This window comes from Narcine bancroftii, chromosome 12 (genome assembly GCF_036971445.1).
Source record: "Narcine bancroftii isolate sNarBan1 chromosome 12, sNarBan1.hap1, whole genome shotgun sequence".
Taxonomy (NCBI): domain Eukaryota; kingdom Metazoa; phylum Chordata; class Chondrichthyes; order Torpediniformes; family Narcinidae; genus Narcine; species Narcine bancroftii.
Window position 1 is genome coordinate 94,957,748 of NC_091480.1, and position 27,159 is coordinate 94,984,906.

Consider the following 27,159-nt stretch of genomic DNA (forward strand, 5'->3'; position numbering starts at 1 on the left):
AGCCAGGAGGAGCACTTACCTAACCCTCCTTCTGTAGGTATATTCTCCGGCTCCAAGAATCCCCCATTGCACCTGAAAGCCGCAGTGGAACTACGGCCACAGTCCACAGAAGCTGGTGTTCGCTCGGACGCGACTCTCCTTCAGCCGGCATGTTCAGGTGACAGAAAGGCGTCTTCTCTGCGGCCACCTGAACGTCCCAGCTGCACTCCCCCAGCCGCATCTGCCGGCACATTATCTGTGTACGAGCACTTGAAAGTGGCTTTTGAGTCTGTTGTTTCAGATTTTGAATGTGGAAGGATACCTGCTGTCCCTGAACCCATTCCTCTTTCTTGATGAAAGCAGCGAGAACAGAGCGTGTGCTGGGTGGTGTAGGTCTTTAATAATTTATGCTGCTCTCTGACACCAGTGTATTTTTTCACTTTTTAAAAAAAAATTTATTTCAAGTTTTCATCCATGTAATTGTACAGTCAATACTTAATAAAGTTTGAAAATTACACTGATTACATGGTATTAATCTCTCCCTCTTGCTCAACTTCCCCTCTCTGTAATCCCCAACCACTAGAAAGATAATTATAACAGTAGATATAATATAGTTATATAAAATAATTATATAAAAAGAGTTAAAAAGCATAAAGAACAAGTAATTGCACGAAGGGTTGGCTCACATACTGGAATCTTAGTGTTTATATTAAACTAATTTAATGAAGAAAATTATTACAGGTCTTAAGAGGCTGGAAGTACATTCTTACATATTTAACCCTAAGCTTTGTATATACAGGCTCTAGATTTGTACAAAAGTTAAATATTTATTTCTCAAATTAAGTGTAATTTTCTCCAAGGGTATGCAACTTTGAATTAATAAGTGCCATCTTTCCATGCCCAAATGCTCATCTGATTTCCAAGTCACTGCAATACACTTCCTTTCCACCGCTAAAGTGATTTAAATAAATTTAACTTGATAAAATTATAGTTTTAATTCAGATCTTGTTCTTTCCATATTCTCACTTTAGGTATTCCCAATGCCATCAGTGCTCAGTGATTGGTAAGGAATTGCTTAAAGTGGTATGTGGGTGGAAAGAAAAAGTTTGAAAAACCACTGTTTTAATCGTGGCTAATTGACTCATTATGTGCATGGTTTCATAACTCCAAAGGACATGGGCCAATAACAATTTTTCTCAAGCAAAATATTTCAATAACATTTGGGTCCAGAGATTCTCAACCTTCCCTTCCCACTCACATACCACCTGAGGCAATCTCTTACCAATCACAGAGCACCCGATAGCATAGGGATTACTTAAAGTGGTATAAGAGTGGTAAGAAAAAGGTTGAGAACCATTGATGTAGATGTTCATGGTGCTGGGGAAAGTTTTGCCTGTGATGCACTGGGCTGTGTCCACCATCTTTTGCAGGGCTTTCTGCTCAGAAATATTGGTGCCCCCACACTACTCCATGATGCAGCCAGTCAACACCCTTTCAACTACACATTTGTCGAAGTTTGCCAAGGTTTCTGATAACATACTGAACTTTCGCAAACTCCTGAGGAAGTAGAGACACTGACATGCTTTGTTGCTGGCGACATTGATGTGGTGGGTTCAGGAATCATCTTCTGAGATAGGAATTTAAATTTGCTCACCCTCTCCACTTCCGATCCTCATTGGATCATACACCTCTGGTTTTCCTTTCCCAAAGTCTATAATCAGCTCCTTGGTTTTGGTGACATTGTGTGCGAAGTTGTTGTTGGTGCACCATTCAGCCAAGTTTTCAATCTCCCTCCTGTATGCGGAATCATCATCCCTTTACATACAGCTCACTACGGTGATATTAGCAAATTTTGGAATATTACAACCAAATTGTCCATATCTTTGCAGCCGCACCCTTCCTCAGATCAAGATCATGTCACATTGCATTAGATATATGACTTGGAAGCTAATGGATTTTATGTTCCATTTGAGCCATCTCCCATTTTTCTTCCATATCTATCTTATAAAGCTTGTCAGCCCCTTTTAGAAGCATCCCTGCTGCTCGCATCAACCATTCCTTGTGGAAACGGGTTCCACATTTTCCCTGCCCATAGCTTCAAGAAGTTGATTTTGAAATTCCCATTGGGTTCTTCATTAGCTATCTAACTTGATGACCTCCAGACATGCCCTTTCCCACAGGTGGACACATTTCTCCACAGCCACGTCAATATCTTACAGACTATAGCTCCAGTAGCTCAGTGGTTAGAGTACTGGTCTTGTAAACCAAGGGTTGTGAGTTTGTCCCTCGCTGGGGCCTCATTTCTGTGAGGGGCACTGAGCAAAGTGGTGACTTTCTGTCTTCCTTGCGGTAGACAAAGTTAAAGAATTTCATGTACGTCACATTCTAAATGTAGTATTGGGGGACAATAATGGAACTTTTACCTTAAAATGTTGAAAATGGCTGATCTTTAGAAGAAAAAGGGAGCCAAAATTGGAAACCCTTGGCTGTGCGACCTGCTGAATTTTTCCAGCACTTTTGGGTATTTTGTGCAATCACAGCGTCGGCGGACTTCCCTGTTTAATGCCACTTTCTCCCTTTCAAACCGTGATTCCAGGACCATGACCGTCTCATTCCCAATTAATATAAACCTTTATCATCCACCTTGATGAAGGGCTCAAGCCCGAAACGTTGGTGATGTATCTTTACCTTTGTTTCATAAAGGCACTGTTTGACCTGCTGAGTTTCTCCAGCGTTTGTGTTTTTTTCACTTAACCACGGTGTCAACAGAATCCTGTGCTTTACCTCATCCATCTGCTGATTTATTTACTGAAGACAATAGCTGACACTGCTTTTATTCTTTAGGTCCTCATAATTTGATTCACCTTAATTAAATCTCACCCTGGGCACATTTTATTCTGAAAAATAAAGTCTCTCCTCCGATCCATAATTCTCCAGCCCTGCTCATGTTCGCTGCATCTACCTTTCTATATCTGCTGCAGCTTTCCTGTAATTTGGTACATGCATGTAGCCGGTGTATGAAACAGTTCTAGCTTTTCCTGCTGCTATATTCCTTGCCTCTGTGATTATCCATTTTCTTTCTTCCTGGACATCATATATAACCATCACATGACCTCATGGGCATGCTACTCCAAGATCTCTGGCAATGCGAGGAATTAAGTTCAAATGACGCAGAAAATGCAGGAGTTACCCAGGTCAAGTGACATCTGTGGGAAGAAAAATAGTCATTGTTTCAGATTGGAACTGCTTTGACTGAGAGGAATCGAGTTCTGGGCGGTAAGGAAATGTTGATGGACTGGTTAGATGAGATAAAAGTAAAAACAAAATGGATGAGAAACTCAGTAGGTCAAACAGTGTACTTTGTATAGTAATCATACCTTGATGAAGGGCTTCTGCCTGAAACATTGGATCTGCATCTTTATCTTTGCTGTATAAAAGACACTGTTTGATTTGCTAAGTTTCACCAGCGTTGTGTTTTTATTTCAATCACCGTGTCTGCAGACTTCCATGTTTTACTCCTGCTTGGGTGAGATGCACAATAAGTTGTAGGATACACTTGGATGGGAGGGGATTGGAAGATATGGGCCTAATGCGGGCATGGAAGGCTAAAGCAAGAGGGCATGTGGTTCAGCATGGACGAGCTGGGTCTGTGGGCCTGTTTCCTTGCTTTGTGGCCTTCTGACTATAGTTTTCCCCCTACCCTTGCATTGAACTTTCTCAAATGTATTCCTTGTATTCCTCCAAACTGAATTCAATTTGCCTTGACAATGATCACCTCAACAGTCCATTGAAGTTTTCCTGCAGCCTGAATTTAGCATAGCGCATTGTTAATTTTGCCCTAATTGGCAAGCCTCCTATCACCCTATAATAGTCCTCCAGTCACCATGGTTCCCTTGCTCTCTGCCTCTGGACCAATTTCTCATCCAGTCTGTTGCTGTTTAGAACCTTTTAATCTCTTCTTGCAACTGCCATGTAGAACATCTGTTATTTTTGGTCATGTGCTCTCTGAGTTGTTGGTCCTTAATTGAATGTAACCTGCAATAAAATTTTGATTATGCTATTGATTTCCATAGTCCGGCACAACTTCTCTCGTGAATGTGAGTGGGTTTATCTTTGATCACCAGATTTTTGTTACTACAGATTATCAGGTCATGCTGCAGTTCAGGGGAAGAGGTATTCTGCGTGGGAGGGGTTGTTTGTCTTTAACGCAAGGGAGTATTTTAAGTAAAACTGAATAATGCAAAGTTGATGACCGATTTTTGCATTGGTTTATTAGATACTGAGGATGAATGGAATGATTGGAATGTACCTGGCCACACTGGTATAGATCGGAATAGAATAATCGAATAGTCAGTAAAGATATCTCAGAATATCAGTGAATAGCCTGAATTCTTTTTCCTTGTTTTCTGTTCGCTTGACATTGAGAAAATCATTCATCAGGGATTATTCTGGCTGACTGCATATAAAGTTGATGAGATGTATAATGAGGGTGATTGACTCTTGACTATGAGAACAATTCAGTTGAATCTATTAACACAATTACTTCTTTCTGCCATCCCGTAGACTGCAACCTTGCTGTTTACATCATGATTTTTGAGTCTGCCTGCTGACTAAACACAAATTCGGGTCGTAGGATTAACAGCTGTCGGGAAACTTGCTTTGAGTATCCTGAAGGTGTTTGCACAGTATGTTTGGAATTCTTCCCCAGTGAACAAATGATTGATTGTCCTGTGAAGCCACTCTTTGTATTCCCAAGTGCATGTACCCTTGGGTATAAATGGAGAGAATAATAAAATGCATGAGTGGCATTTCCAAATCCATCATCCTGACTCACCTTGTGCTGCTCTCCAAGTTCTGTCCTGGAATTCAGAAAGGTATATAATGTGCCTTGATCCAGCTCTTCGTGTTCCCGTCAGCAGTTTTAACATTATGTTTATTGAGACAAAATGCCAGGTGAAAGAACTTGTATTGATGTAGGTGCTTAGAATCTCAAAACTCTGCACATCTAGCAAGGTACCTTTCCGTAGAGACATGATGGAAGAAGAGCCATTAAAATGCCACTTTGTGCAACATGTCCAAAGTCCTCCATGTCGTGCATTTATAATGGGATTAGTTCACCTTTAAAGTGAACAGAGAATAAGCATAACCAATATATTTGATCTTTGGGCACTGAAAACCATCCTTTTGAATCATTCTCATTGTTCTCCTGAAAGCACTAGAAGAGGAAAGTGGATGAATGAAGTCCAGTGATCTCTCTTGGGCCAGGACATTTGCGGTACTTGTCCAAAGGCCTCGAATGTTGGAGGGTTGTGGTGCGGGGAATGCAGTGAAAGAGCGATCAATGAGCTGAGAAACTGGAAGTGGAAGCTGCCGTGGAATTCATTAATAAATGGCAGAATAGCAAATGAGAAAGCATTCCCCATAATTTGAAAGCCTGAAAGTAAAGTGAAGATTTTTAATAAAAAAGAAAAAAATGTGACCCAATGATTTGGTTGGCAAAGAAGTTGGTTCAAACATCTGGGTTCAGTTCTGATTTTGGGTGATGGCTGTATGGGCTTCGGATGCTCTCCCAAGTTGAAAAATTAAAATGGCTGCTGTTGTGTTGCGTGTGTGGTACTTGGAATGATGTGGAGAATAGAATGGGATTGGTGTAACTGGGTTCAGTGGTCAGCATTCACTGTGGGCCAAAGGGCCTGTTTCGTGCTGAGTGATTCCATGAACTCCGAAAATGTCATTCAAAGGAGCAATTACTATCCGCCAACCTTTAACCTTCAACCAGTGCCATTCAATGGGTCATTTGTCTAATTTTCTCTGTGAACGTTGCCTGCAGCACAACAATGAATGCATGTCAAAAGTAGAGATTAGCTGCGTCACTCTTTTATACATCTGAATGATGTAGGATGGTGTTTCAAAATTTCAACTGATTCTTCATTTGTTTTCAGTTTGTAGTAATTAGTGAGGCAGTCTTCTGCAGGGTTAGTTTGGATAATATTCCTGGTGTTCCCAGATAGCGAGGATTCCCACAAGCAATGTACTTTATATAATTCATTCTGATTTAATTATTTGAGTGGTTGAATTGAATTTGCAATCTGTTTTTCTTCCCCCAGTGTTTACATCAGTGAGCCTGTATCTCATGCCAGAACGTCCAGCAACACTAATGCTGTACGATGACGTGGTGCAAATCCTATTGGGATCACCTGGTAAGTGAAGAATATCAAATTTTAAACTCTGATACCGCGTAGCAAAGTATCTGATACTATTCCCACATCTAACAAAAAGCGTGGAAAGTTTGTGAGAAGTGGCATCTGTGAATGTTTATTCAACAAATATCTTTGGTCTTGACATCAGTGCGGAGATGGGCCTATTTCACTCTGTAAATGGACAAAATAACTTGACATTTACCTTAACGAATTGAAGCTCAACCGCTGTGTTTTAAGTCGGTCCATAATCTTGATAAAGGTTCGCATAATACTACATGTAGAATGTAGCATTCAGGAAATGCTTTAACTCTTAAATGGCAAAGCTGCTTTAATTCATCTGTTGGTTTATTTGTATCATGTTTAGTATCATTATCAGTTGTCCACTGCCAGTAATCTTGGTTTCCTTATTTGAATGCACCCAGAACTGTTTAGATCTGCCAAATGTGGAAGATTTATTGCAAAAATCAGATACATTAGAAATTGTGTAAAACCTGGCCTTGAATCTCTTTAGTTTAAATGCTGCAAATAGACTGCTACTGGCAACAGTTGTGGAGGCAGGTACAATAGATATTTTAAGAGACTATTAAATAGGTACACAGAACCAAGAAAAATGGAGGGTCATGTAGTAGGGAAATTCTTGTCAGTTGTTATAGTAGAGAATTAGGCCAGAACAAGACTGTTGGTTGAAGGACCTGTACTGTGCGGTAGATTACTCAGTTCTGTAAGCAGATGATGGCTATTAATGAAGGCAGAATCTTGCTGTGACATTCACATTTTGCTGGGCATTTGTGTGACCATTGGGTGCATTTGCCATAAAAGATAGAACATTATGGTGAGCTCATTTAACATTGTGAATGGGACAGCTGTGAAATATTGGGGCAAATGAGTTTAAAAATTTGTTATTTGAAGCCAATTGAACAATTTTAAGCCAAGGTAGAAAAGGAGCTTAATAAAGATGCTGATTTTATGAAACTGGAAGAGTTCCCCACATTGAAAATTCAGTCTCAGAGGTTATGTATTTTATGACAACAGGTTCCTTTCTCACTTGTCCTTCTAGAGATGCATCAGAGCCACCCGGGTAACAACGTTGAACGTAAGCTCAGGAAATGCTGTCCGTTCCTGCCACTGACCTATGAGAAAAACTTAAGGTGCCAGTGGCTGTTTCTTGTTGGTTTAGAGCAATGGTTTTCAAACAGCCCCTCCTAAACTCACAAACCACGTTAAGTAATCCCGATGTCATGAGTGCTCTGTGATTAAGGGATTGCTTAAGGTGATATGTGGGTGGAAAGAAAAAGGTTGAAAACCATCATTTTAATCGTCCCTCATTGACTCGTTATGTGCATGGTTTCAGAACTCCAAAAGAAATGGGCCGGTGACAATTTTTCTCAAGCAAAATATTTCAGTAACAATTGGGCCTAGAGCAGTGGTTCTCAATCTTCACACTCACATCCCATCTTAAGCAATCCCTTACTAATCACAGAGCACCTATGTATAGGGAATACTTAAAGTGGAATGTGAGTTTAGGGGGGCAGTTTGAAAACCACTGGTTTAGAGGGACATTTAGCTGTATAAGGTAGTCTGGCTGCTGGTAGAACATCTCTACATCTCCCTTCCCATATTTACCTCAGCTGTAAGCAATGATGTGACACCTTATAGCATTAAGTGATTGAAAACTAATTTTCCTGGACTTTGCCTCTCTGGAAGATTTGACCAGGCACCTCCCAGAGAGATTCCCCTTTGAGACCTTATTTCCTGCTCACTAAAGGCACAAGAAAAGAGCAGGGAGAGGTCATTCAGCCATCATTTTGCCACTTGGCTGATGTTTGACAAAGATCCCTTAATATTCAAAATTGTAGTAATGTTGTCTTGAACAAGCTCAGAACTTCTAGAGCTCTCTTATGTAGAAAATTCCAAATATTCCACCCCTCCAAGTAAATAACAGACCCTGTATTTTGTGACTGTAACTCCAGGTTCTAGACACCCCAAGCTGAGGAAGCGTCTGTCTTGGAATGTTGTAGGTTAAGTTGTTCCATGTGATCCACTGCCAGAACAATAACTTTTCATGACACAGTGTTGATTATTCTTACCTTTTGATTTGCAGAGATGGTTCACCAGTTCCTCAGAATTTCTCTGCTGCCTTCATTCTGCCCACAACCTTGTGAACCTGAATTTTGCTTGAGGCAACAATCCCTGAGCAGTCAAAACCCAGGACAGTGACCCCTGTCTCCTCACCAGGAACCTGCCCTCCTGCCACTGAGCCTCCACCTCTCCTCCAACCTGTACACCTCGTTGCAACCAACCATCCCACACCGTGACCTTGATGTTGCTTGTAACCCCCATCTGGTCACTTGCCTAGAATGCATTCACAGTGCAAACCCTGATCCTCAACCTGTGATCACCAGCCTTCGTGTGTCCTGACAAGTGGCAGTTTTTTTTTAATTGCAAAGGTGTGCAGTGTTCTTTCTGGAATTTCTCACCGACCTGTTTGACCTCTGGTGAGGCCGAATGCAAATTTCAACAAAAGAGCCTCCTGTCCTGGTGGAGTCATCTACAATCCAACAGCCTGAACGTTTCAAGTTGCTCTGTCCAGTTATCTCTCACTCCTTATCCTCCACCTAGGTTCTCTCATGTGTATTTTCCAGTTCCGCCCCCTCTTTCCCGGCTTTCTGTTACCCAGTTTCTGACCTTTCTAAACTGCCCATCACCCACATGCCCCTCCCTTCATCTCCTCATCCCCATTGTTCCCACCAGGGCACCAACCCTCCATCTCATGGTTCCACAGAACTCCTTCCATGAAGCAGCAGTCTCAGCCTTCACGGTCCCATCCATTCCTCCTGTCTCAATTTTTCCCTTTATGTTCTATTGCCATCTCTTGTTGTCTCCTAACTCCACTGTCACTCGTCATTCCTCCTCAGTCCACCCATCACCCAGAACCCTCCCCCTCTCTTTAATGCAGCCTATTTTCCTTCTCCTTAGTCCTGAGGCAAGGACTATCGACCCAAAATAGGGACCATCTTCCTCCCAGGATCCCACCTGAACCACTCAGTTCCTCCAGCATTGAGTTTTTTCTTTGCTCTAGATTCCAGCATCTACAGTCCCCACAAGAAATATTATTCTGTGGAGAGAAAGGGAAAAGTAGCAGTCAGTAGATTTTCTGGTCCTTTCATCAGGTCCACCAATTAAGCCATGAATGATCTGATTCGAGCTCCGCCGTGCTTTGGTTTTGCAATCCTATTATCAATAAAGCTGTTCAATCTGTGATTAGATGATCTCACTTGCCCAGGGAGCAGAGTCCCCATTTTCTACAACCCTTTGAAGAAGTGTTCATAAAGTCACTCCTGAAGCACATTGGGCCAATTTTAAAGTTCTATCTGGCTTCCACCTTAGAGATACATCATGAATTGCTAAACTCCAAGGCATTATCAAGTATGTACACACACTGTCTCTGAAATTCTACCCCATTGCAAATCACCATGTTCAATTTTAGAGACCCAGTACTTTTACAGGTCCTTCCAGTCCATGATGTCCAAATAGACACATATGATCAATGAACCTACGGGCTTTGTACATCTTTGGAACGTGGGAGGAAACCGGATCACCCGGAGGAAACACATCCGCTCATGGGGAGAACATGCAAATCAGATTCAGATTTCAGATTTATTGTCAGAGTATATACATAACATCACATACAACCCTGAGATTCTTTTTCCTGTAGGTCAGGCAGAATTAACACTTATTGGTAGTGCAAATGAAAACCTGAAACATAACGTGTATACATGTAAACAAACTATGTAATACAGAGATGAAAAAAGATCAGTAAATTGCTAGAGTCCTTAAATGAGTCCCTGATTGAGTTTGTTGTTGAGGAATCTGACGGTGGAGGAGTAGCAGCTATTCCTGAACCTGGTGGTGTAAGTCTTGTGGCACCGATACCTGTTCCCTGCAGATGTTCTCAATGGTTGGGAGGGTTTTTTGCCTGTGACATCCACTAACTTTTGCAGGGCTTTATGCTCAGGGGTATTGGTATCCCCATACTGGACCTTGCAGTTAATGGCGTATCCGCTGGTGCTGTAAATGCATGACGTCAACTGTTGCTCTAACCTCTTTCATGATGTAGGAAGAAGTTCATTCGACCAGTAAAATAACAACATCTTCAGCAGAGTTGGGAGGAAGGAACATGCCCTTGAAGTATTTGTAGATTATTAGCATTTCCAGGAATTGTTCCCCTCCTTGCTATTTCCAGGCACTTAATAACTTCCTCCTTCAATCTGGTGAAGGCGTTCTGAGGGAACTAAGAGTAAATTGCAGTGTAATCTTGTCTGTTAAAGGTTCATTGTGCCCATCTAAAATTAGACATCCAGATGCTGTTTTTCTCTGGGTTGTTCTTGAATTGCTATCTCCCCGACTGTCTAGACCCAATGAAGAACTAAGTATCTTCACAGCGACTTGTTGTCAACATAATTTCCCTTGGGTTCCATCAAGAGGTTGCACTTCATCATGACAAAATTGGCATCAGTGATGAAGCTTAAAATACTAAGTGAAAATGAAAATAAATTGTTACCATGAGTTCAGTGCTATATAATTTGCAGCGTTTGTATGTTTTGTTTCATCTATACACTGTGAATGTGATTATACAAATCTTTTGAGGCAAAGTTAGCAGGAGGGTGGACTTTTCATTTTGGAGCAAAGAAGGATTAGAGGAGGCTTAGTAGAGGCCTACAAGTCTGAGAGGCCTAGACAACCAGCCCTTTTAGCCAGGGCAGGATTAGCAAACACCAGAGGACATCTGCACAAAGAGAAGGGAGAAAAGTCATGGGGAGGTATCAGGGAATAAGTTTTTTTACACAGAGTTATGGGTGCCTGGAATGTTTTGCCAGGGGTGGTGGTGGAGGCTGAAACATTAAGGGACTCTTTGACAGGCACAAGGATGGACGAAAAGTTACGAGATAGGAAGGGTTTAGTATTTTGTTTTTGGTAGGAATATATAGGTTGGCACAACATCGAGGGCTGAAAGGCCTGTACTGTTTTATGTTATAATTGTGTATTGTCCTCAAACAGTGCAACTATGAAGTGTTAAAGAAGCTGATACACAGGGCCTGGCCCCTCAGTGAGCAGTGGTAGCAGCACTTCACAGTTTGGTTCTTCCCCACTAACACTTTGCAGTGCATCCCTCAGCACATATTTCTGGACCTTGGAATGCGACGGTCAGCAGCACTCCCTACATCCATCGTTTTTGCAAAGTGTGTTTCTCATAGTCTTGACGATCCTCCTGCAGCAGTTGATGTTTGTCCTAGATGGGGCCCAGGGAACAGCCTCTGTTACACAGCTGCTATGGATCCTTTCCACTGGCATTCCAGTTAATTGGCCTGAGATAGGAAGCCCTTTGTGCCATCTTTAACTGGGACACTAATTGCTTTTCCACTGATCACAACTCATCCCCGGGGATCGGAGTGTTCTACCTTCAAATGGAAATGGGTGACTTTCTGATGTCCCTTTTCCACTGGTTTTATTAGCATGCCGGTGTCATCAAATTCCTTGGATATGAGTAGGGGTCGAGGTGGTTAATCCCCGGCCAAAATGACATCATTTGACGCTGACGTTCGGACCATGCTCCTTTTCCACTGGCATCCTGTCCAAATAAATTCCCAGTTAATTCCCAGGACAGGGTGCCAGTGGAAAAGGGGTTCAGGGAAGTGGGCAGTAGGAAAGATTCTCTGGCTTTGCAGTCATCCAAGCAGGAAGCTGGCGATAGGAGAATAAGGACTGATTTCATTAGTTGGGTGTGAATTGTTGGCATTTGGGATTAGGGCTGGGTTAAGATGAAGTGAGGGATGTTCCAAGTTGATGATCAAGATTAGAGCTTCAGCGGGTACAATATTGCATCAACCTATGTATTCCTATTCAAAAAAAATGCTAAACCCTTCCTACCTTGTAACCATCTAGTTTTCTGTCATCCATGTACCTATCGAGGAGTCTCTTAAATGTCCCTCCACATCTGGCAATGCATTCCAGGCACCCACAACTCTGTGTAGAAAAGATTTAGCCCTGATGTCTCATCTGCACTTTCCTCCCTTCACTTTGTACAGACTGGAGGGGTGGGAGGGTGGTGGATGGATTGTTGGGGGAATGGATGGGGCCAGGAAAGTGAGTTGAAAATTACATCCTTGAGTTATGGGATTTGATGTGATTGCGGGGAAATTAGGACATGGTGATCCTGGAAAAGAATAATGCTTATTTTTCTGAAACAGGCTGAGAAGCCTGAAAGTTGAGTCACATCGCGTTTATCTGTCGTTCATACCATAATCATTGCAGTGTACTATGAAAATGAGGCAGTGTTTCTCTGGACTGTGGAGCTGGTTATTTACATAGATAAATTGCATCAGAAACTTTTTTATAAATAACATCACATAAATATCACGTTACATATGCTAGCCCTTTGTCCCTGGAGTTCAGAAGCCTCAAAGCTTGAGGGGAAAAGCTGTCTCGTAATCTGGTCATGAGGATCTGAATGCTTCGGTACCCCTTCCCGGATGGCAGGAGGGAGAATAGATTGCGGGAGGGGTTTATAACTTTCCGCGAACAGCAGCCTTTATAAATGTCCGTCGTGGCAGGGAGAGAGACCCCAGTAGTCCCCTCAGCAGTTTTCACTGCAGGGACTTGCATTCTGAAGTGGTACTGTCCCAAACCAGGCGGTGATACAGTTACATAGGATGCTCTCAGTGGATCCCCTGTAGAATGTAGTGCGGGCGGAGGGTGGAAGCTGGACTTTCCTGAACCTCCGTAGGAAGTAAAGGCATTGTTGGGTCTTCTTGGCAATGGATCTGGTGTTGGAGGACCAGGAGAGATCCTCCACCAGGTGTACGCCAAGGAATTTAGTGCTCTTGACTATCTCAACGGTGGAGCCATTGATGGTCAGCAGAGAGGGATCCTCCTGGGCTCTCCACAAGTCCACCTGAAAACCAGCATCTCTAGGTTTAGGAACAGTTTCTTTCTAACAATTGTCAGACTCTTGAGCCTCCCCTTGGTACACTGATCCTGGTCTGCTCGACATCTCAAGACTGTTTGCACTATTGCAGTTTCTTGCACTAGAATTACTAAGAATATTTATTACCGATATAACTTCAGTATTTCATTTGATGAAGTTTACTCTTATAGTTTTTCACAAATACCTGTTTGGCTGGAGCAAGAAAGAATTTTGGTGCACATTGTACAATTTAGATCAAGTCAAGTTTATTGTCATCTGCTTGCACAAGTACAACCTGATGAAACAGTGCTCTCCGGTGCTCGGTGCAAAACATGCAGACACACAACCAGACCTAACACACATATAGATAAACAATACATACGCAGGACAAGTATTTATATTTAAAAATGAATAAATAAATTTTGTTTAGTAAGTGAGAGTCTTGAATGGTCAGTGTGAGCAGTTCCTTTGGTCGTTCACCATTCTCACTGCCTGTGGGAAGAAGCTGGTCCTCAGCCTGGTGGTGCTGGCTCTGATCCTCCTGTATCTCTTCCCTGATGGGAGCGGCTGGAAGATGCTGTGTGCGGGATGGAAGTGTCCCCTCAATGATTTTGCCTGCCCTCTTCAGTCAACGATCCCAGTAGATCACGTCGGTGGATTCTCAGGAGACCCCAGTGATCCTCTCTGCCACTCTTCTGGTCCTGCGGATTGATTTCCGGTCCATTCTCTACAGCTAGAGAACTGTCTAGATGACCATAAACACATTATAAGTCATTGGAAAAAGATGCAGATTCAACACTGGGATAGAGATGGAGGCTTGGTCCCAGGATCTGAGGTCGCACCACCAACTTCCTCTACACTATCCTTACTGCACATCCCACAGCAAAATAGCTTAGATATTTAACTTGGGTGGCACGGTTAGTGCAACGCTGATATGGCACCAGAGACCCAGGTTTGAATCTGGAGTTTGTGGGTTTCCTCCTGGTGCTTCGGTTACCTCCCACCCTTCAAAATGTGCGGGGATTGCAGGTTAATTGGGGCTAATTGTGCGTCATGGGCCGAAAAGGCTCGTAACCGTGCTCTTTGTCGAAATTTAAATAAGAAAGCCCCATACTTGACTGTCTATGAGAGAGGGAGAGGCTGGAGAGAGCCGAGTTCCTATTGCATTGAAAGGGATAGAACTGATGGTAGGAAACTTGGTGCAGCTGGGAATTTATGTTCAAGCTGCAGAGACTAGGACTGGCTTCAGATACCTAGATAAGTAAAAAACAGCGGGGAGATGGTTTCACTCCAAGTCAGTGTGCCTTCCGGACACTAAAATTACAGTATCTTGCAGACTATCCCCGTCCACAGCTACTGATCGAGTATCTTTTTTCATTTAATTAAGGAAAATAATTTTTTATTATTTTGCTTACTGTTTGGGTAAGAATATTTGAGGGTTTGCAAGTACTTCAGCTGCAGGACCATCGAAGCCACGTCGGTCCCCCATGCAAGATCAAATCCTGTTTGTTGCTTTTCTTCCTTCTCACAAAAAGAATCTGGATCGCATGGAGAAACACGGGTTTCCCTGGCAACCATTTGTTCTCTGCTTGTTTTGTCATGGAGTAGAACGACCAATGTGGTGACCTATTCAACGTTCAGAGAAGAAGAATTTGTATTAATTGATTGAAGAAGAAAAATAACATCAGAGTTACGCGGCCTTTTCACACCGTGGGCGAGCAGTGACCCTACTTGGACCCGGGTTAAATTCCCAGGAAGGCTGGTCCTCGTGGACCTTTCACACCACGGTCCAAATTCGCTGTATTTTACCCTTCCCGGCAATTGGTGGGGGTGGGGGTGAGGGGGAATCCCATCCCCAGCATAGTGATGCATTACTCACTCACACTAAGTTCTACCAGAAGTCGGATCGCACAGTAATGGCGAACAAGGCTGTCTTGGCGACAGTCCCCGCTGAAATGACGACATGATGACGCAGGCACGCAAGCACTGACGTCACAATGCTTCCCCTGCTCGGCCATTTGCCGATTCAGACTGCAGGGAGAGGGTGGCCCAGGAAAATTACTTGGGAATCCCCATTTTACACGGCATTGTGAAAAGGCCTACTGAGAGAGACGTAAATCTGGGTTGAAGGTAGCAGTGTTGCAATAGTGTTCACCTTGCCTTGAAAGACATCATTTAAAAGTGTGTTGGAAGCAAAGTGCAGTTGTCTGTTTACATGTAAGCCACTCACTCAGGCTGCAGAAACTAGGGCTGGCTTAAGAATATCCAACCAGGGGAGATGGTTTTACTCCAATTGGTGTGGCTTCCAGCAAGTATTTAATCTGGAGAAATCCTAAATGGTTGACTGAGAGAGACACAAACTCTCAAAATGGAATTGTGGTACGAGAAATTACACAGCATCCATTCGCAAATAGAGTCAAATTGTTGACTACGAGGTAATTTCAGAAATTCCGGGTAAATCAAGTTAAATTACCCTAATCACACAGACAACTGGCACACAATTTCAATTTACACTTCTTTCCAATTGCAACAAAAATTGCCAACAATTTTCTTTGCCTTTAAGACAGCTGTGCACACAAAATTGAAATATAACATGCCATTAGTTCCATCTTCGTTTTGCATCTATTTTCTCTTGATCATTTTGAGATAAATGCATTGTCTGATGCTTGAGATCTAATGGTTTTCAAACTGCCCCCCTAAACTGGAGCAGGGATTCATAAACTGCCTTCCCTTTCCACTCACATGCCACCTGAACCAATCCTGATGCCATTGGTGCTCTGTGATTAGTAAGGGATTGCTTCAGGTGGGATGTGAGTGGGAAGGGAAGGTTGAGAATCACTGCTCCAGACCCAATTGTTACTGAAATATTTTGCTTGAGAAAAATTGTCATTGGCCCATTTCCTTTGGAGTTATGAAACCGTGCACATAACGAGTCAATTAGGTACGATTAAAACAGTGGTTTTCAAACTTTTTCTTTCCACCCTAAGCTTAACACCTTAAGCAATCCCTCACTAATGACAGAATACATGGCAAAGGGACTGGTTAAGGTGGAATGTGAGTTTAGGAGGGCAGATTGAAAACCACTGCTTTGGAATGTGTTTCACAATGTAGTGGAAATGTATGTGAAAGAGAAAAAGACTTGCCCTGATGTGATGTACAAATGCATCCCAAGTTGTTTTAAAAGAAAATACCTAGTTTTTGGTGAAGTCGCTATTATAATGTTGCAAGATTGTTCCACGAAATGCCACAGACATATATGGGATGAATTGGTTGATTGGTGTATTTGGGCGGCGTGGGCTCATGGGCCGGAAGTGCCTGTTTCTGTGCTGTATCTCCAAATTAAAATTGATTAAAACAATTTATTATTGCTTAAAATATCACTTCAAACATTGTGTTCAGTTCAGGTCATCTCATGCAGGAAGGATGTGGAAAGTGTAGAGAGGGTGCAGAGGTGATTTACCAGGATGTTGCCTGGATTTAAAAATAAGTCTTATGAAGCAAAGTTACAGAGCTGGGCTTTTTTCTTTGGAGCAAAGAAGGATGAGGCCTACAAGATTCTGAGAGGCATGCATGAGGTAGTGAAGCAGGGCCTGTTTCCCAGGGCGGGAATAGCAAACACAAGGGGACACCTCTACCAAGTGAAGAGAGGGAAGTTTAGGGAAGATGTCAGGTGTGAATTATTTTACGCAGAGCGTTGTGGGTGGCTTGCCAGGGTTGGTGATGGAGGTTGGAACATTAGGGGCATCTAATAGACTCTTAGATTTCAGATTTATTGTCAGTACATACATGACATCACATACAACCCTGAGATCCCATTTCTGCGAGTGTGGCAGAATTACCACTTATTGGTAGTACAAGAAAAAAGTGTATACATGTAAACAAATAAAGAACGGTAAACATAACAAATGTAAACAAACTGCAATATTGAGAAAATTAAAAAAATCATTTAAGTGCACATGTAAGAGTCCTAAAACGAGTCTCTGATTAAGTTGTTGAGGAGACTGATAGTGGAGGGGTACAGCGATTTCTGAACCTGGTGGTACGTCTTGTGGCAACTAAACCTCTTTCCTGATGGTAGCAGTGAGACCAGAGTGCTTGCTGGGTGATGTGGATTCTGGCTAATTGCTGCTGCTCTCCGACGGCTGAATTCCCTATAGATGTTCTCAATAGTGGGGAGGGTTTTGCCTGGAATGTCCTGGGCTGGGTCCACTGCTTTTGCTGAGGGGTATGGTGTCCCCACACCAGACCGTGATGCAGCCGGTCAGCACACTTTCCACAATTTCTACAGATAAATTTGCCAGGGTTTCAGGTGTTATTCAAACCTCTGCAAACTCCCGAGGAAGTAAATGTACTGACGTGCTTTTTCACTTTGCCATTAGTGTGTTCGGTCAAGGAAAGATCCTTCGAGACAGTGACTCTCAAGAACTTAAATTTGCTCACCCTCTCCACCCCTGATCCCCTAATGACCCCAGTATCGTACACCTCTGGTATTCCTTCCTGAAGTCAACATTGGTGACATTGAGTATGAGGTTGTAGTTAGTGCACCATTCAGCTGACTCACCTCTTTCCATTATAAAACTGACGACCGTGGTATTGTCGGCAAATTTGTGGATGGTGTTATCGTTGAACAAAGCCACCCAGTCGTAGGTGTAAAGTGAGTAGAGCAGGGGGCTAAGAACACAGCCCAGTGGTGGTCCGTCCGGTACTGATGGCGATTGTGGAGGTTGTGGAGGAGAAGTTCTTACCATTCCTCACTGATTGTGGTCTGGAGGTGAGGAAATCCATGATCCATTTACACAGAGGGGTGTTGAGTCCCAGGTCTTGGAGTTTGCTGATCAGTTTTGAGGGGATAACGGTGTTAAATGCCAAACTGTAGTCGATAAAGAACATCCTGATGTCTGCATCTTTACTTGACACATGGATGAAAGAAAATAGAGGATTATGAAGTAGGGAGGATTTCATTTTATTTTGTTCGGAATATACGGGTCGGGCAACATCAAGGGCTGTGCTGTTCTGTCTCATTTAGTAAAACGTAAGGTCCCATTAATACTACATTTGAAATGTAACATATATGAAATTCTTAAAGTTAAAGAAGACACAGTCACCATTTTGTCCAGCGTCCCTCACAGAAATGAGGCCGCAGTGAGGAACGAACTCCCAACCCCTGGTTTACAAGGCCAGTGATCTAACCACTGAGCTATCGGAGCTGTGGTCGCATGATAATCATCACCAGGCACTTTTCTGCTCCTTTTCTAAACACAGCCTTGTGATCTTTGTCCTTGCGTCCCCAGTTTATTAAAATGGCAGAAGTAGGCCTATCACCCTTCAAGCCTGCCCAGCAGTTGGAAAGATCATGGCTGATCTGCCCTGGGCCACCCACCTCTCTTCTGTGCCAGAATCCCGATTTAACTAATTATTCCCTTGGGGATCCTTAATTACAAACTATTATATTAATCCCAGCAAATAACCATATGTAAAATATGGAGGATCTCCATGGATAGAGAAGAATTAGTGGGAGAAAAAGAATGGTTGACGTTTCAAATCAAAACTCTTTAAGACTTCCTGGCTTCATCAAGACTTGGGCCTCGTTGAGCTTCAGCCTGGAAAGTTGACCTTTCTTTTTCTTCCACTGACGCTGCTCAACCTGATGAGTTTCCCCCAGCAGATTGTGTTCACCTTCAGATTCCTGCATCTGCGATCTCCATCCATGAGTCTCCATGGCCTGTTCCTTGGAAGAGAAACACAGACTTCAAATGGTGCTTCCTTGAGTGAACATGGAGAAGTTGGAGGAACTCTGGTCAGTCAGCATCCATGGAGAGAAATGGTCAGCCAACAGTTTGGGTTGGGACCCTTAATTGATGGTCGACAAACACTCCACAAATTCCTCTTCTACGGTACCTGGCTAGTTTGGTTCAATCAATATGTAGATCACAATCGTCCATGATAATTGGATGACCCTATTTCTGCTTTGTCGTGTCAAGAAGCAATACGTCAGAAATCTCTGGACTGTTATCACCTGCATCTTTCACTATTCCCGCCAAAACCGATAAAATCTCATGTGAATGGCAGCGTCTCTGACATTGTTGCACTGCTGTCCCAGTGCAAACTTCATGCTTGCAGCAGAAATAGGACTTGAACCAAAATTACTTTTTCAAAAAAGTTTAGACATACAGGATTGTAACAGGCCAATTCGTCCCAACGAGTCCATGCTGCCCAATTTACAGCCCATTAACCTACACCCCGGTACATTTTTGGAGGATGGGAGGAAACTGGAGCCCCCGGAGAAAACCCATGCAGACACGGGGAGAAAGTACAAACTCCTTACAGACAGCGCAGGATTTGAACCCCAATCGCTGGCGCTCTAACAGCGTTGCGTTGACTGCGTCACTAACCATGCAGCCCAATTTTGTTTTTTTAACAAACAAAATCTTGTGAATCAGAGCCAAAAATACTGCAAACTGAGCCCCAGGTGATTAAGAACATTGTCTTTTCCCAGTAACTCTTTAATCTTTCTCAGAACTCAAAATAATCTACCATTTATAATTTTTTTTTGGTTTTGAGGGGATTCAACTGATTAGATTTCCTTGCTGTTAGTATTCCCCTTCTGTAGCTGACAAATAGGAAGGAGATCCCTTTATTCAACAGCAATGTGTTTTTGTAAAGGTGGGTTAACGGTTTGAGGTCGACTTGGGTGTTGCATCCACTCTGAACGCAGCATTTCTGGCAGGCTCCTCCAGTAACATTGGAGTCCAAGAAGTGTTATGAATTGGGGTATTACTTGTGGAGCTGTGGAAAAGTTGCATATGTTTATTAACTGTGTCCTTCGACAAGGTTTGGTTTTAAAAATAATAATAATAATGTCCACCAGGTTTCCCACTCCTTTAATTCCCCAAAAATTGGTCAACAGAAAACTTGCCCCATTGAGTGACATGGAAATGGGGTCACACTGTGATGCTTTAGTTCCTGCTTTAAGCATACCCACCCCAATGTAATTACTTTAATTTTGAGTCCAAGTAATTGGAATGATGCATTTAACCCTGTAGTAATTGTTTGTAAATGCAGTAATTATTTGTAAATGCAACACAGGGAGTGATTCACTTTTAGTATTTTCATATCAGTACATCCTTCTGTGCATAATATTCAAATATTTAGCATCACTTAACCGCAGAGCCCACCTCACTGACAAAAGACAAAGGAGGAAAAACCCAACACCCAACCCCAACCAACCAATTTTCCCTTGCAACCGCTGCAACCGTGCCTGCCTGTCCCGCATCGGATTTGTCAGTCACCAACGAGCCTGCAGCAGACGTGGACATATCCCTCCATAAATCTTCGTCCGCGAAGCCAAGCCAAAGAATAGGAATAATTAATCAAAAAATGAATATCTGATTTCTGCATTCCAGAATAACTTGTTTCTACATATTGTACTTGGGTCATTTGTACTGCTTTGCATCATCTTGAAATACTTTCCCATCTTTGGTGAACTTTCTATAGAAGATGACCTTTGCCTTTCCCAGAGTTCTAAGTTCCTTTATTGTTGCTCGTCTGGACTGAGTGTCCTCGGCAATTTTCATTCATTGACATCTGGCAGTTTGCACTACCTGTAATCGAAAGGAGGATGGACACCATGTCTCTGATAGGTGCCCTGAAGCCTTGGCTGTTGTCCTAATTCTCTTGACCTGACTGAAGAGGAATGTGGAACCCCAATATTAACACCTTGGTTAAACTGCAGTTGGGCAAGGCATGGAGGCTTTGGAAAGCAGGGTTTAAGCTGGCATTAAGCCAAAGAAGAATGCGTTGTAGGAGTATGTATTGGTATAATGGACAATTAATGTGAAAATAGGCCTGAATCAATTGTGTTTTCTTTCTGTTTTTAAGAACAAAATCAAGGAGTAAACTGATGAAAGTGGGATGTATTAGATATCTCAGGATGACAGTGATTTGCAGAGAAGTGATCCATACTGCAGCAAGCCTCGTGTGGGAGAAGTTCACCCTTGCAGAATTCCATAAATTTAAGATGCAGTATCAAATTTGCTCTTGTGGGGTGTATGTGGAATTTATATATAAAGTACATTTTTGTCTTGTCTGCTGAATGATGATGTGGCTTTGCGTTGTAGAAAATCGCAATGGGCCTGTTTTCTCGGAACATGTATCACTCCTGAAGGTAAAGGTGGGGGAGGACGGCTGTAGAGTGGAAGGAGTTTGACTGTGGATCACTGGACATAGAATGCCCATGACCAGTGGTTTCCAGCGGGGCAGCTCTGGGTAAAACCACAGATGAGTGTGAAAATTGAGAGTACAAATGTGACTCTATATTATTTTGACTCCAAGTCCTTTTCTTGCTCTTTTCTGAAGAAGTGGGTCAACGGTCTGAAATCGGCTGATTCACAATCCCTTGTAGTTGCCTTCGCCTCCCTTATCGCTAGAAGGGCCATATTAATGAGATGGAAGGATGCCGTCCCTCCCACTCCCACTCAGTGGTTGTTTTATTTGATGGCTTGTCTGACTTTAGATGCTCCACTACTGAAATGAATCTTACTTTTGTATCCTTATGGGGTTCATTTCTTAATTATTTTCAAAATTTGTACAGTTAGCTTACTTTTGACTTTTTTTTGACCCCCCCCACCCCCCCCCCCCCCATTGATTGCCTTCCCTTTAATTAGGTAGTGGACTGTTTAATGTTTAGCCAGTAGCCTCCAAAGGGAGGGGGTTGACAATTAGTATAGTGGGTTTTTTTTCAATGTTACATAGGACTTAACACCATTTTGGGAGAATGTGATTTGTTAATACTTTACATTTTATTATCATGTACCTATGTAACATTTACTTGATGAAACCAATAAAAATATTGAAGAAGAAAATGTGACTGTATGGAAAGAAAAACTGTGTTTCTTAAAAGCTTTAATTTTGTAAGCTTCAGCTTAGCTGTGCCAGTTTGTAGATGTCAGGATCCCAACTCATTATTTGAAGTCCCGAAATATCTCCAAAGGTTTAAAAAAAAGACGAGGCGCAGTAAATCCAGAATGCAAAGCGATTTGATTTCCTATTTAAGATTCCTGCATGGAATCCATCTGTGCAGCCTATCCAGAGAATAGCACACAATAGTGCTGCATTGGAAGCGAACAATCAGCAAAAATGGGTTATGGGATAAGCTGCAGTTTAATAATTCAGCGTCTTAGTTTAAAAAAAAATTCGATTATGAACTTTAGTATCAGCGTTTTAGATCGGCGAGTGTTGAGCTGTGGGGAAAGTGAGATGCTTGAAGGGAAATCCTCTGCAGTGAAACTGCACACATCGAGAGGAGGAATGGACAAAGTTTGAACATCCGTTGAGTTCAAGTTGATGATTTTGACGTTAGCACCTTCAGTATAAGCCAGGGCAAAAAAGACAAAAGATCAGAAAAAATTTTGGGTCACGATCTGTCATGACCAGAGCTATGTAATTTTTTCCCCCCACTACCCACAAAGTCCACCTGAAGTTCAATTTGAGTGAATCAGGTTGCGATCGCACCCAAAGTGAAAATTAAGCTATCCCACTGATTGCAGTTAGTGGCCAATGCCCTTCAAATTCCATTGCTTTTCACTGATGCATGAACACCCATTTTTTTTTTTAAAGAATGAGAGCATTGCGCACGATCTTTCATCGAGGAGAGTTGACTTTTCAATTTAGCCCCTATCACACCGCCAACCCTTCTGGGAAGCGGGTAAACTTACCGGGCCTGCTGCACTGGAGGAGCCTTTTGCACCATGATTTACCTGGATCTAAGGGGGTGGGGGTGGGGAGATCCCGTCTCCAGTGATGACATCATGAGAGATACATAACCTACTCGCGGAGCAGTGAAACGCAGTGAGAATAAAACACATGCGCAAAATGTATCAAAGTCTGTTGGGGGGGGGCGGGGGAACATCCACAATTTAATAAGACAGACACACTCAATGTTTAAAAGACCATGGGAAAATCTACAGCAGTAGGGTTCAGACTGTTTAAGCTTAGGACAAACTCACAGACCAGTTTTTCTTTATTCCCTAAACAATAGAGTATAACAATTACATAGCATTACATTGTATTAGCTATTAAAAGTAGGTATCACAGCCACGCCGACTGCACAGTTATACTTCACAGCGCAGCCGGCCACGCTCTGACATGACCATGTGTGACTGACACACTGACGCAAGCACGTCGGCACTAACGGTATCCGGTAATTTGAATAGACCATTTACACCGCCACAATGCGGCCAGGCTCTAACACTTTTCCCCCTACCAAGAGTCAGAACCCGGTTGAATTTTACTTGCCCTGCCCGGTTGGAACCTTTCACACCACCAGGTTACCCGCTCCAGACCCGCTAATTTGGCCAGTTCAACACATGTGTACTTAGCGTTGTGAAAGGGGCTAATTCCAAGTGCCAAGAGGAACACCTGATGTGATAAACTATGGGGGTTCACTAGGATGATTCCAGGAATGTAAGGATTATCACATGAGAAGCATTTTACAGCTGTTGGTCTATATTTATTGGAATTTAGGAGAATGAGGGGAGATCTCATTGAAACATTTCAAATGTTGAAAGGCATGGACAGATTAGAAGTAGACAGTCTAGGACAAGAGGGCACAACTTCAGGATTGAAGGGTGTCCACTTGGAATAGAGACACAGAGGAATTACTTCAGCCAGAGGGTGGTAGGGGTCCTTAATGATTTTGCAAGCCCTCTTCAGACAATAATCCCAGTAGATCATATTAATGTGATTCACCGCCCCCCCCCCCCCCCCCCTCTGCTGGTCCTGTGGATTGACCTCCGATCCGTTGCTTGACAGCAGCTGTGATGCAGCCGGCCAAGACTCTCTTGTTAGTCCTTGTAGGCAATGGTGTGTCATTCTTTTATCGGTGGATGTACCACGGACAGTCTCAGTTCTGAATTCCTCCTTCAAATGGAATCCATCTCTTTCACCAAGTTTTTTTTAAGACCATTACTGATTGTTGGTCTGTAACTCCTTTATTGTCATACACTAAATGCACAAAATGTAGCAGTATCCAAATTTATCAACTCTTGCCTGCCTTCAAGACACACAAAGAGCCTTGGCTAGCACTCCCAACAATAAGAGAGAGTTCCTTCAGAGACACAGTGCCCATGAATCCACCTCTGCAGCCGCACAGAACTCCAGTTCGATTTGTCAGCAAACCAGGTCCAAACATCAGATACTTTCAAGCTTTCAGTATCAGGGGCTCTTCGAGAGCCATTTTCTTGCCATCAGCACCCCATATGAATCCCGGCCCTGGAAAGTGTTGTAAAACAGAAACTTGGAATTGCAGGTACATAGATCCGTGAACGTGCTGACCCAGGTAAAAGGTATTTGATATGCTTGCGTTCGTCGGTGAAGGCTCTGAGTACTGGAGCTGAGCTGGCCTGATACAATTGTTTAAGATGTTGGTGAGACTGTAGTTGGAGTATCGCGTGCAGTTCTGGTCACCCAATGTAGAACGCTAATCTTGTTAACAATGGCAGCCCTGCCGGAGCTGCTGTAAAGCCAGTGGTGTGGACCTAAGGAGAGCAGGGAGAGGACACAGTGCTCTACCACGGGGTTCTACTGCCATTGGCTCTGTACAGGCTTTAAGCGGCCTGTCAAAGGACCCGATGGTGTTTTATTTTGAAATCCTGCGATTGAGGGCTCTGGGCCCAAGATAGTGGCGTCTATGCTGGCAACTGCCTCGAGGGGAAGCTGAGGACTGGCGCAGGGCACCAGAAATGGGGAGACCACCCCCCCTTCACCTCCGTTTGAGAAGGAGAAGCGGAAGAGACAACCCAATGGGATGGTGACCACAGCCTAGCAGCTGTTGGTGACTTTAGGCAGGGAACCCATACAGGGTGCTGGCAACTTGTGGTCAAAGCACTCATACCAGGCTCTGACCTGCTGAATCTTGAATCATTACTGGCTGAAGAGGTACCAGGTATTGGAACCGGGATGCGAGAGGGTGGCGAGGCAGGGAGGGGCTCCTAAGGGCCTTCCTGCGTTGAAGGCTTCCTGATTATGTCAGAGGTATGAATCTGGAGCTCAGGTGGTTGCCGATGGTTTGGACTGAAGTCCATGCGGCTGCAGAGACTGCAAGAGAGTTAGAGGCAAATTCACGGACACACATTGACTGAAGAGACCGCTTCTCTTTCTCTGACTGTAAGGGATGCCAGGCAATTTCTGGTGATAGCTAATCTTTCTCTGCCTTACGGTGCCTAAATGCAATTTTGTGCATACTTCGTCTGCGAAGCCAAGCCAAAGAAGAAAGAAAGAAGAATAACATGACAATAAAAGAATCACAAGAATGTTAACGGGACTCAAGGGCTTGAATGATAGAGCAAGTCAGGATAAGGTGGGACTTTTCTCCCTGGAGAATAGGAGGCTGAGGGGGAACCTTAGAGATGTTTATAAAGTCATGAGGAGCATAGATAAGGTAAATACTCGGTTTTTCTTTCCTCCAGGTCATAGATTTAAGGTGAGAAGCCAAAAATTTAAAAGGGAGATGAGAGACACCTTTTCCCACCCAGAGGGTGGGTAAACAAAACAATCTGCCAGCGGAAGAGGTAGAGCTGGGTACAACTATATTTGGACAGGTGTATGGAGAGGAAAGGTCCAAAGGGACGTGGGCCAAATGCAGGTAAATGAGACCCAGCTCAGGTGCATAACTGGGCATGGATAAGTTGGAGTGAGGGGCATGTTTCCCTGTCTCAAAGTTCTCTGATGAAGTGAATGTGTCAGTAAGTAGTGCAGCCCTTAGCTCGTGATCTTGGTGAAGCTTCACACTCACAGCCTATAAATATGTGGCCTTCCTTTGAACGAGATATGCACGTTTTTAAATGCATTGGCTGCCCGGTCCATGATGTGTAAGTGATGAATAGAATCTGGTGGGGGGGGCTGGAGCAGTTGGGAATGTGGGGAAAACAAAATAGGATTCGTGGAGGATCTGTAGGCTACGATAAAGCTCAATTGTAAAGGCGGAGCTTGTCCACCCTTATGTCGGGAGACTTACCTTCTTGAATGCGCCATGGCCAGCTCCAAGGCACTGACTGCATCCCTCACGGAGACGCTCTGCCACCTCGCGTGAATGTAATACTCCTGCTGTGGGTGGTTAGAGGAGGGCAGTGACGTTGTCACCCTGAGACGTAGGAGCGGGGCATTAATGGCCTTACTGAGAGTGTGCTGGATCTCTGCCTGGATACCAAGACTGGCTGAAAACATCACAAGCATCCATCTTGCCTGCTCTGGGGCCACCATGATTCACTATAGGGCTCTTTCTGTGTCGCCACGTATGAATGACGTCAATTTGGTGGGCGGCGCAACGGCACCAGTTGCCCCACCTCTATTGACCTCTCACCTTAAATCTATGACCTGGAGGAAAGAAAAACTGAGTATTTACCTTATCAGGCGCCACTCGATATGAATGCAACACAGGATCAACCTTTCAGGTCTGCTCCATTAAAGGTAAATTCATGTTTTCCCTTCACTTTATAGCTGGGCCTTAGTTGGAGGCCTGGCATGGCCTTGTGTCAATAGCTGCTTGAAAGTTGGCCTGGACTCGGTGGGCTGTTTCTGTGCAAGTTGGAACTGTATTCAACACACAGATTAACTTGCTGATATATGAACTCATTTAAACTTGGAAGTACTTTTATACTTTGATTAAACCTTCCAAGTTTATTTACTTGGAAGCTGATGTAACGGCTGCAGGTGGAAATAAACAGTTGTACTTTTTTTGAAAGAGAAATTAAAGTGAATTCTGAACTCTGGTGTAGAGACTGGGACACTGATCGATTCTCATCAAGCTTTTTTCCCTTGAAGTGGATTCTCGACACTGTTCGTATACTATACCTGCCAGATATTAAATCCACTTGGAAATAAAATTTTAAACGCAGCTTAACTAAAGTTAAACAGAAAACTCCTGCTGAGTTTCTCCAGCACTTTTGTGTATTGCAAAACTAAATTAAAATGGTATTAAATTGTGGTGTTTATATTTTCTATTAAAACAAGTTTATATAT

The 27,159-nt window shown here is 43.2% G+C and overlaps 1 protein-coding gene across 3 annotated transcripts in view; it reads left to right on the forward strand.

Annotated features, from left to right (window-relative positions):
* fam171a2a (family with sequence similarity 171 member A2a) overlaps window positions 1-27,159 on the forward strand; it is a 209,944-nt gene that overhangs the window by 106,371 nt on the left and 76,414 nt on the right. For all 3 annotated transcript variants that reach the window (XR_011347028.1, XM_069904843.1, XM_069904844.1), the window contains exon 3: window positions 6,087-6,179. Coding sequence is in view for 2 of the 3 variants with exons in the window: in XM_069904843.1 (XP_069760944.1) it covers window positions 6,087-6,179 (93 nt within the window). In the remaining variant the exon portion in view is untranslated. The remainder of the gene's footprint in view (window positions 1-6,086; window positions 6,180-27,159) is intronic.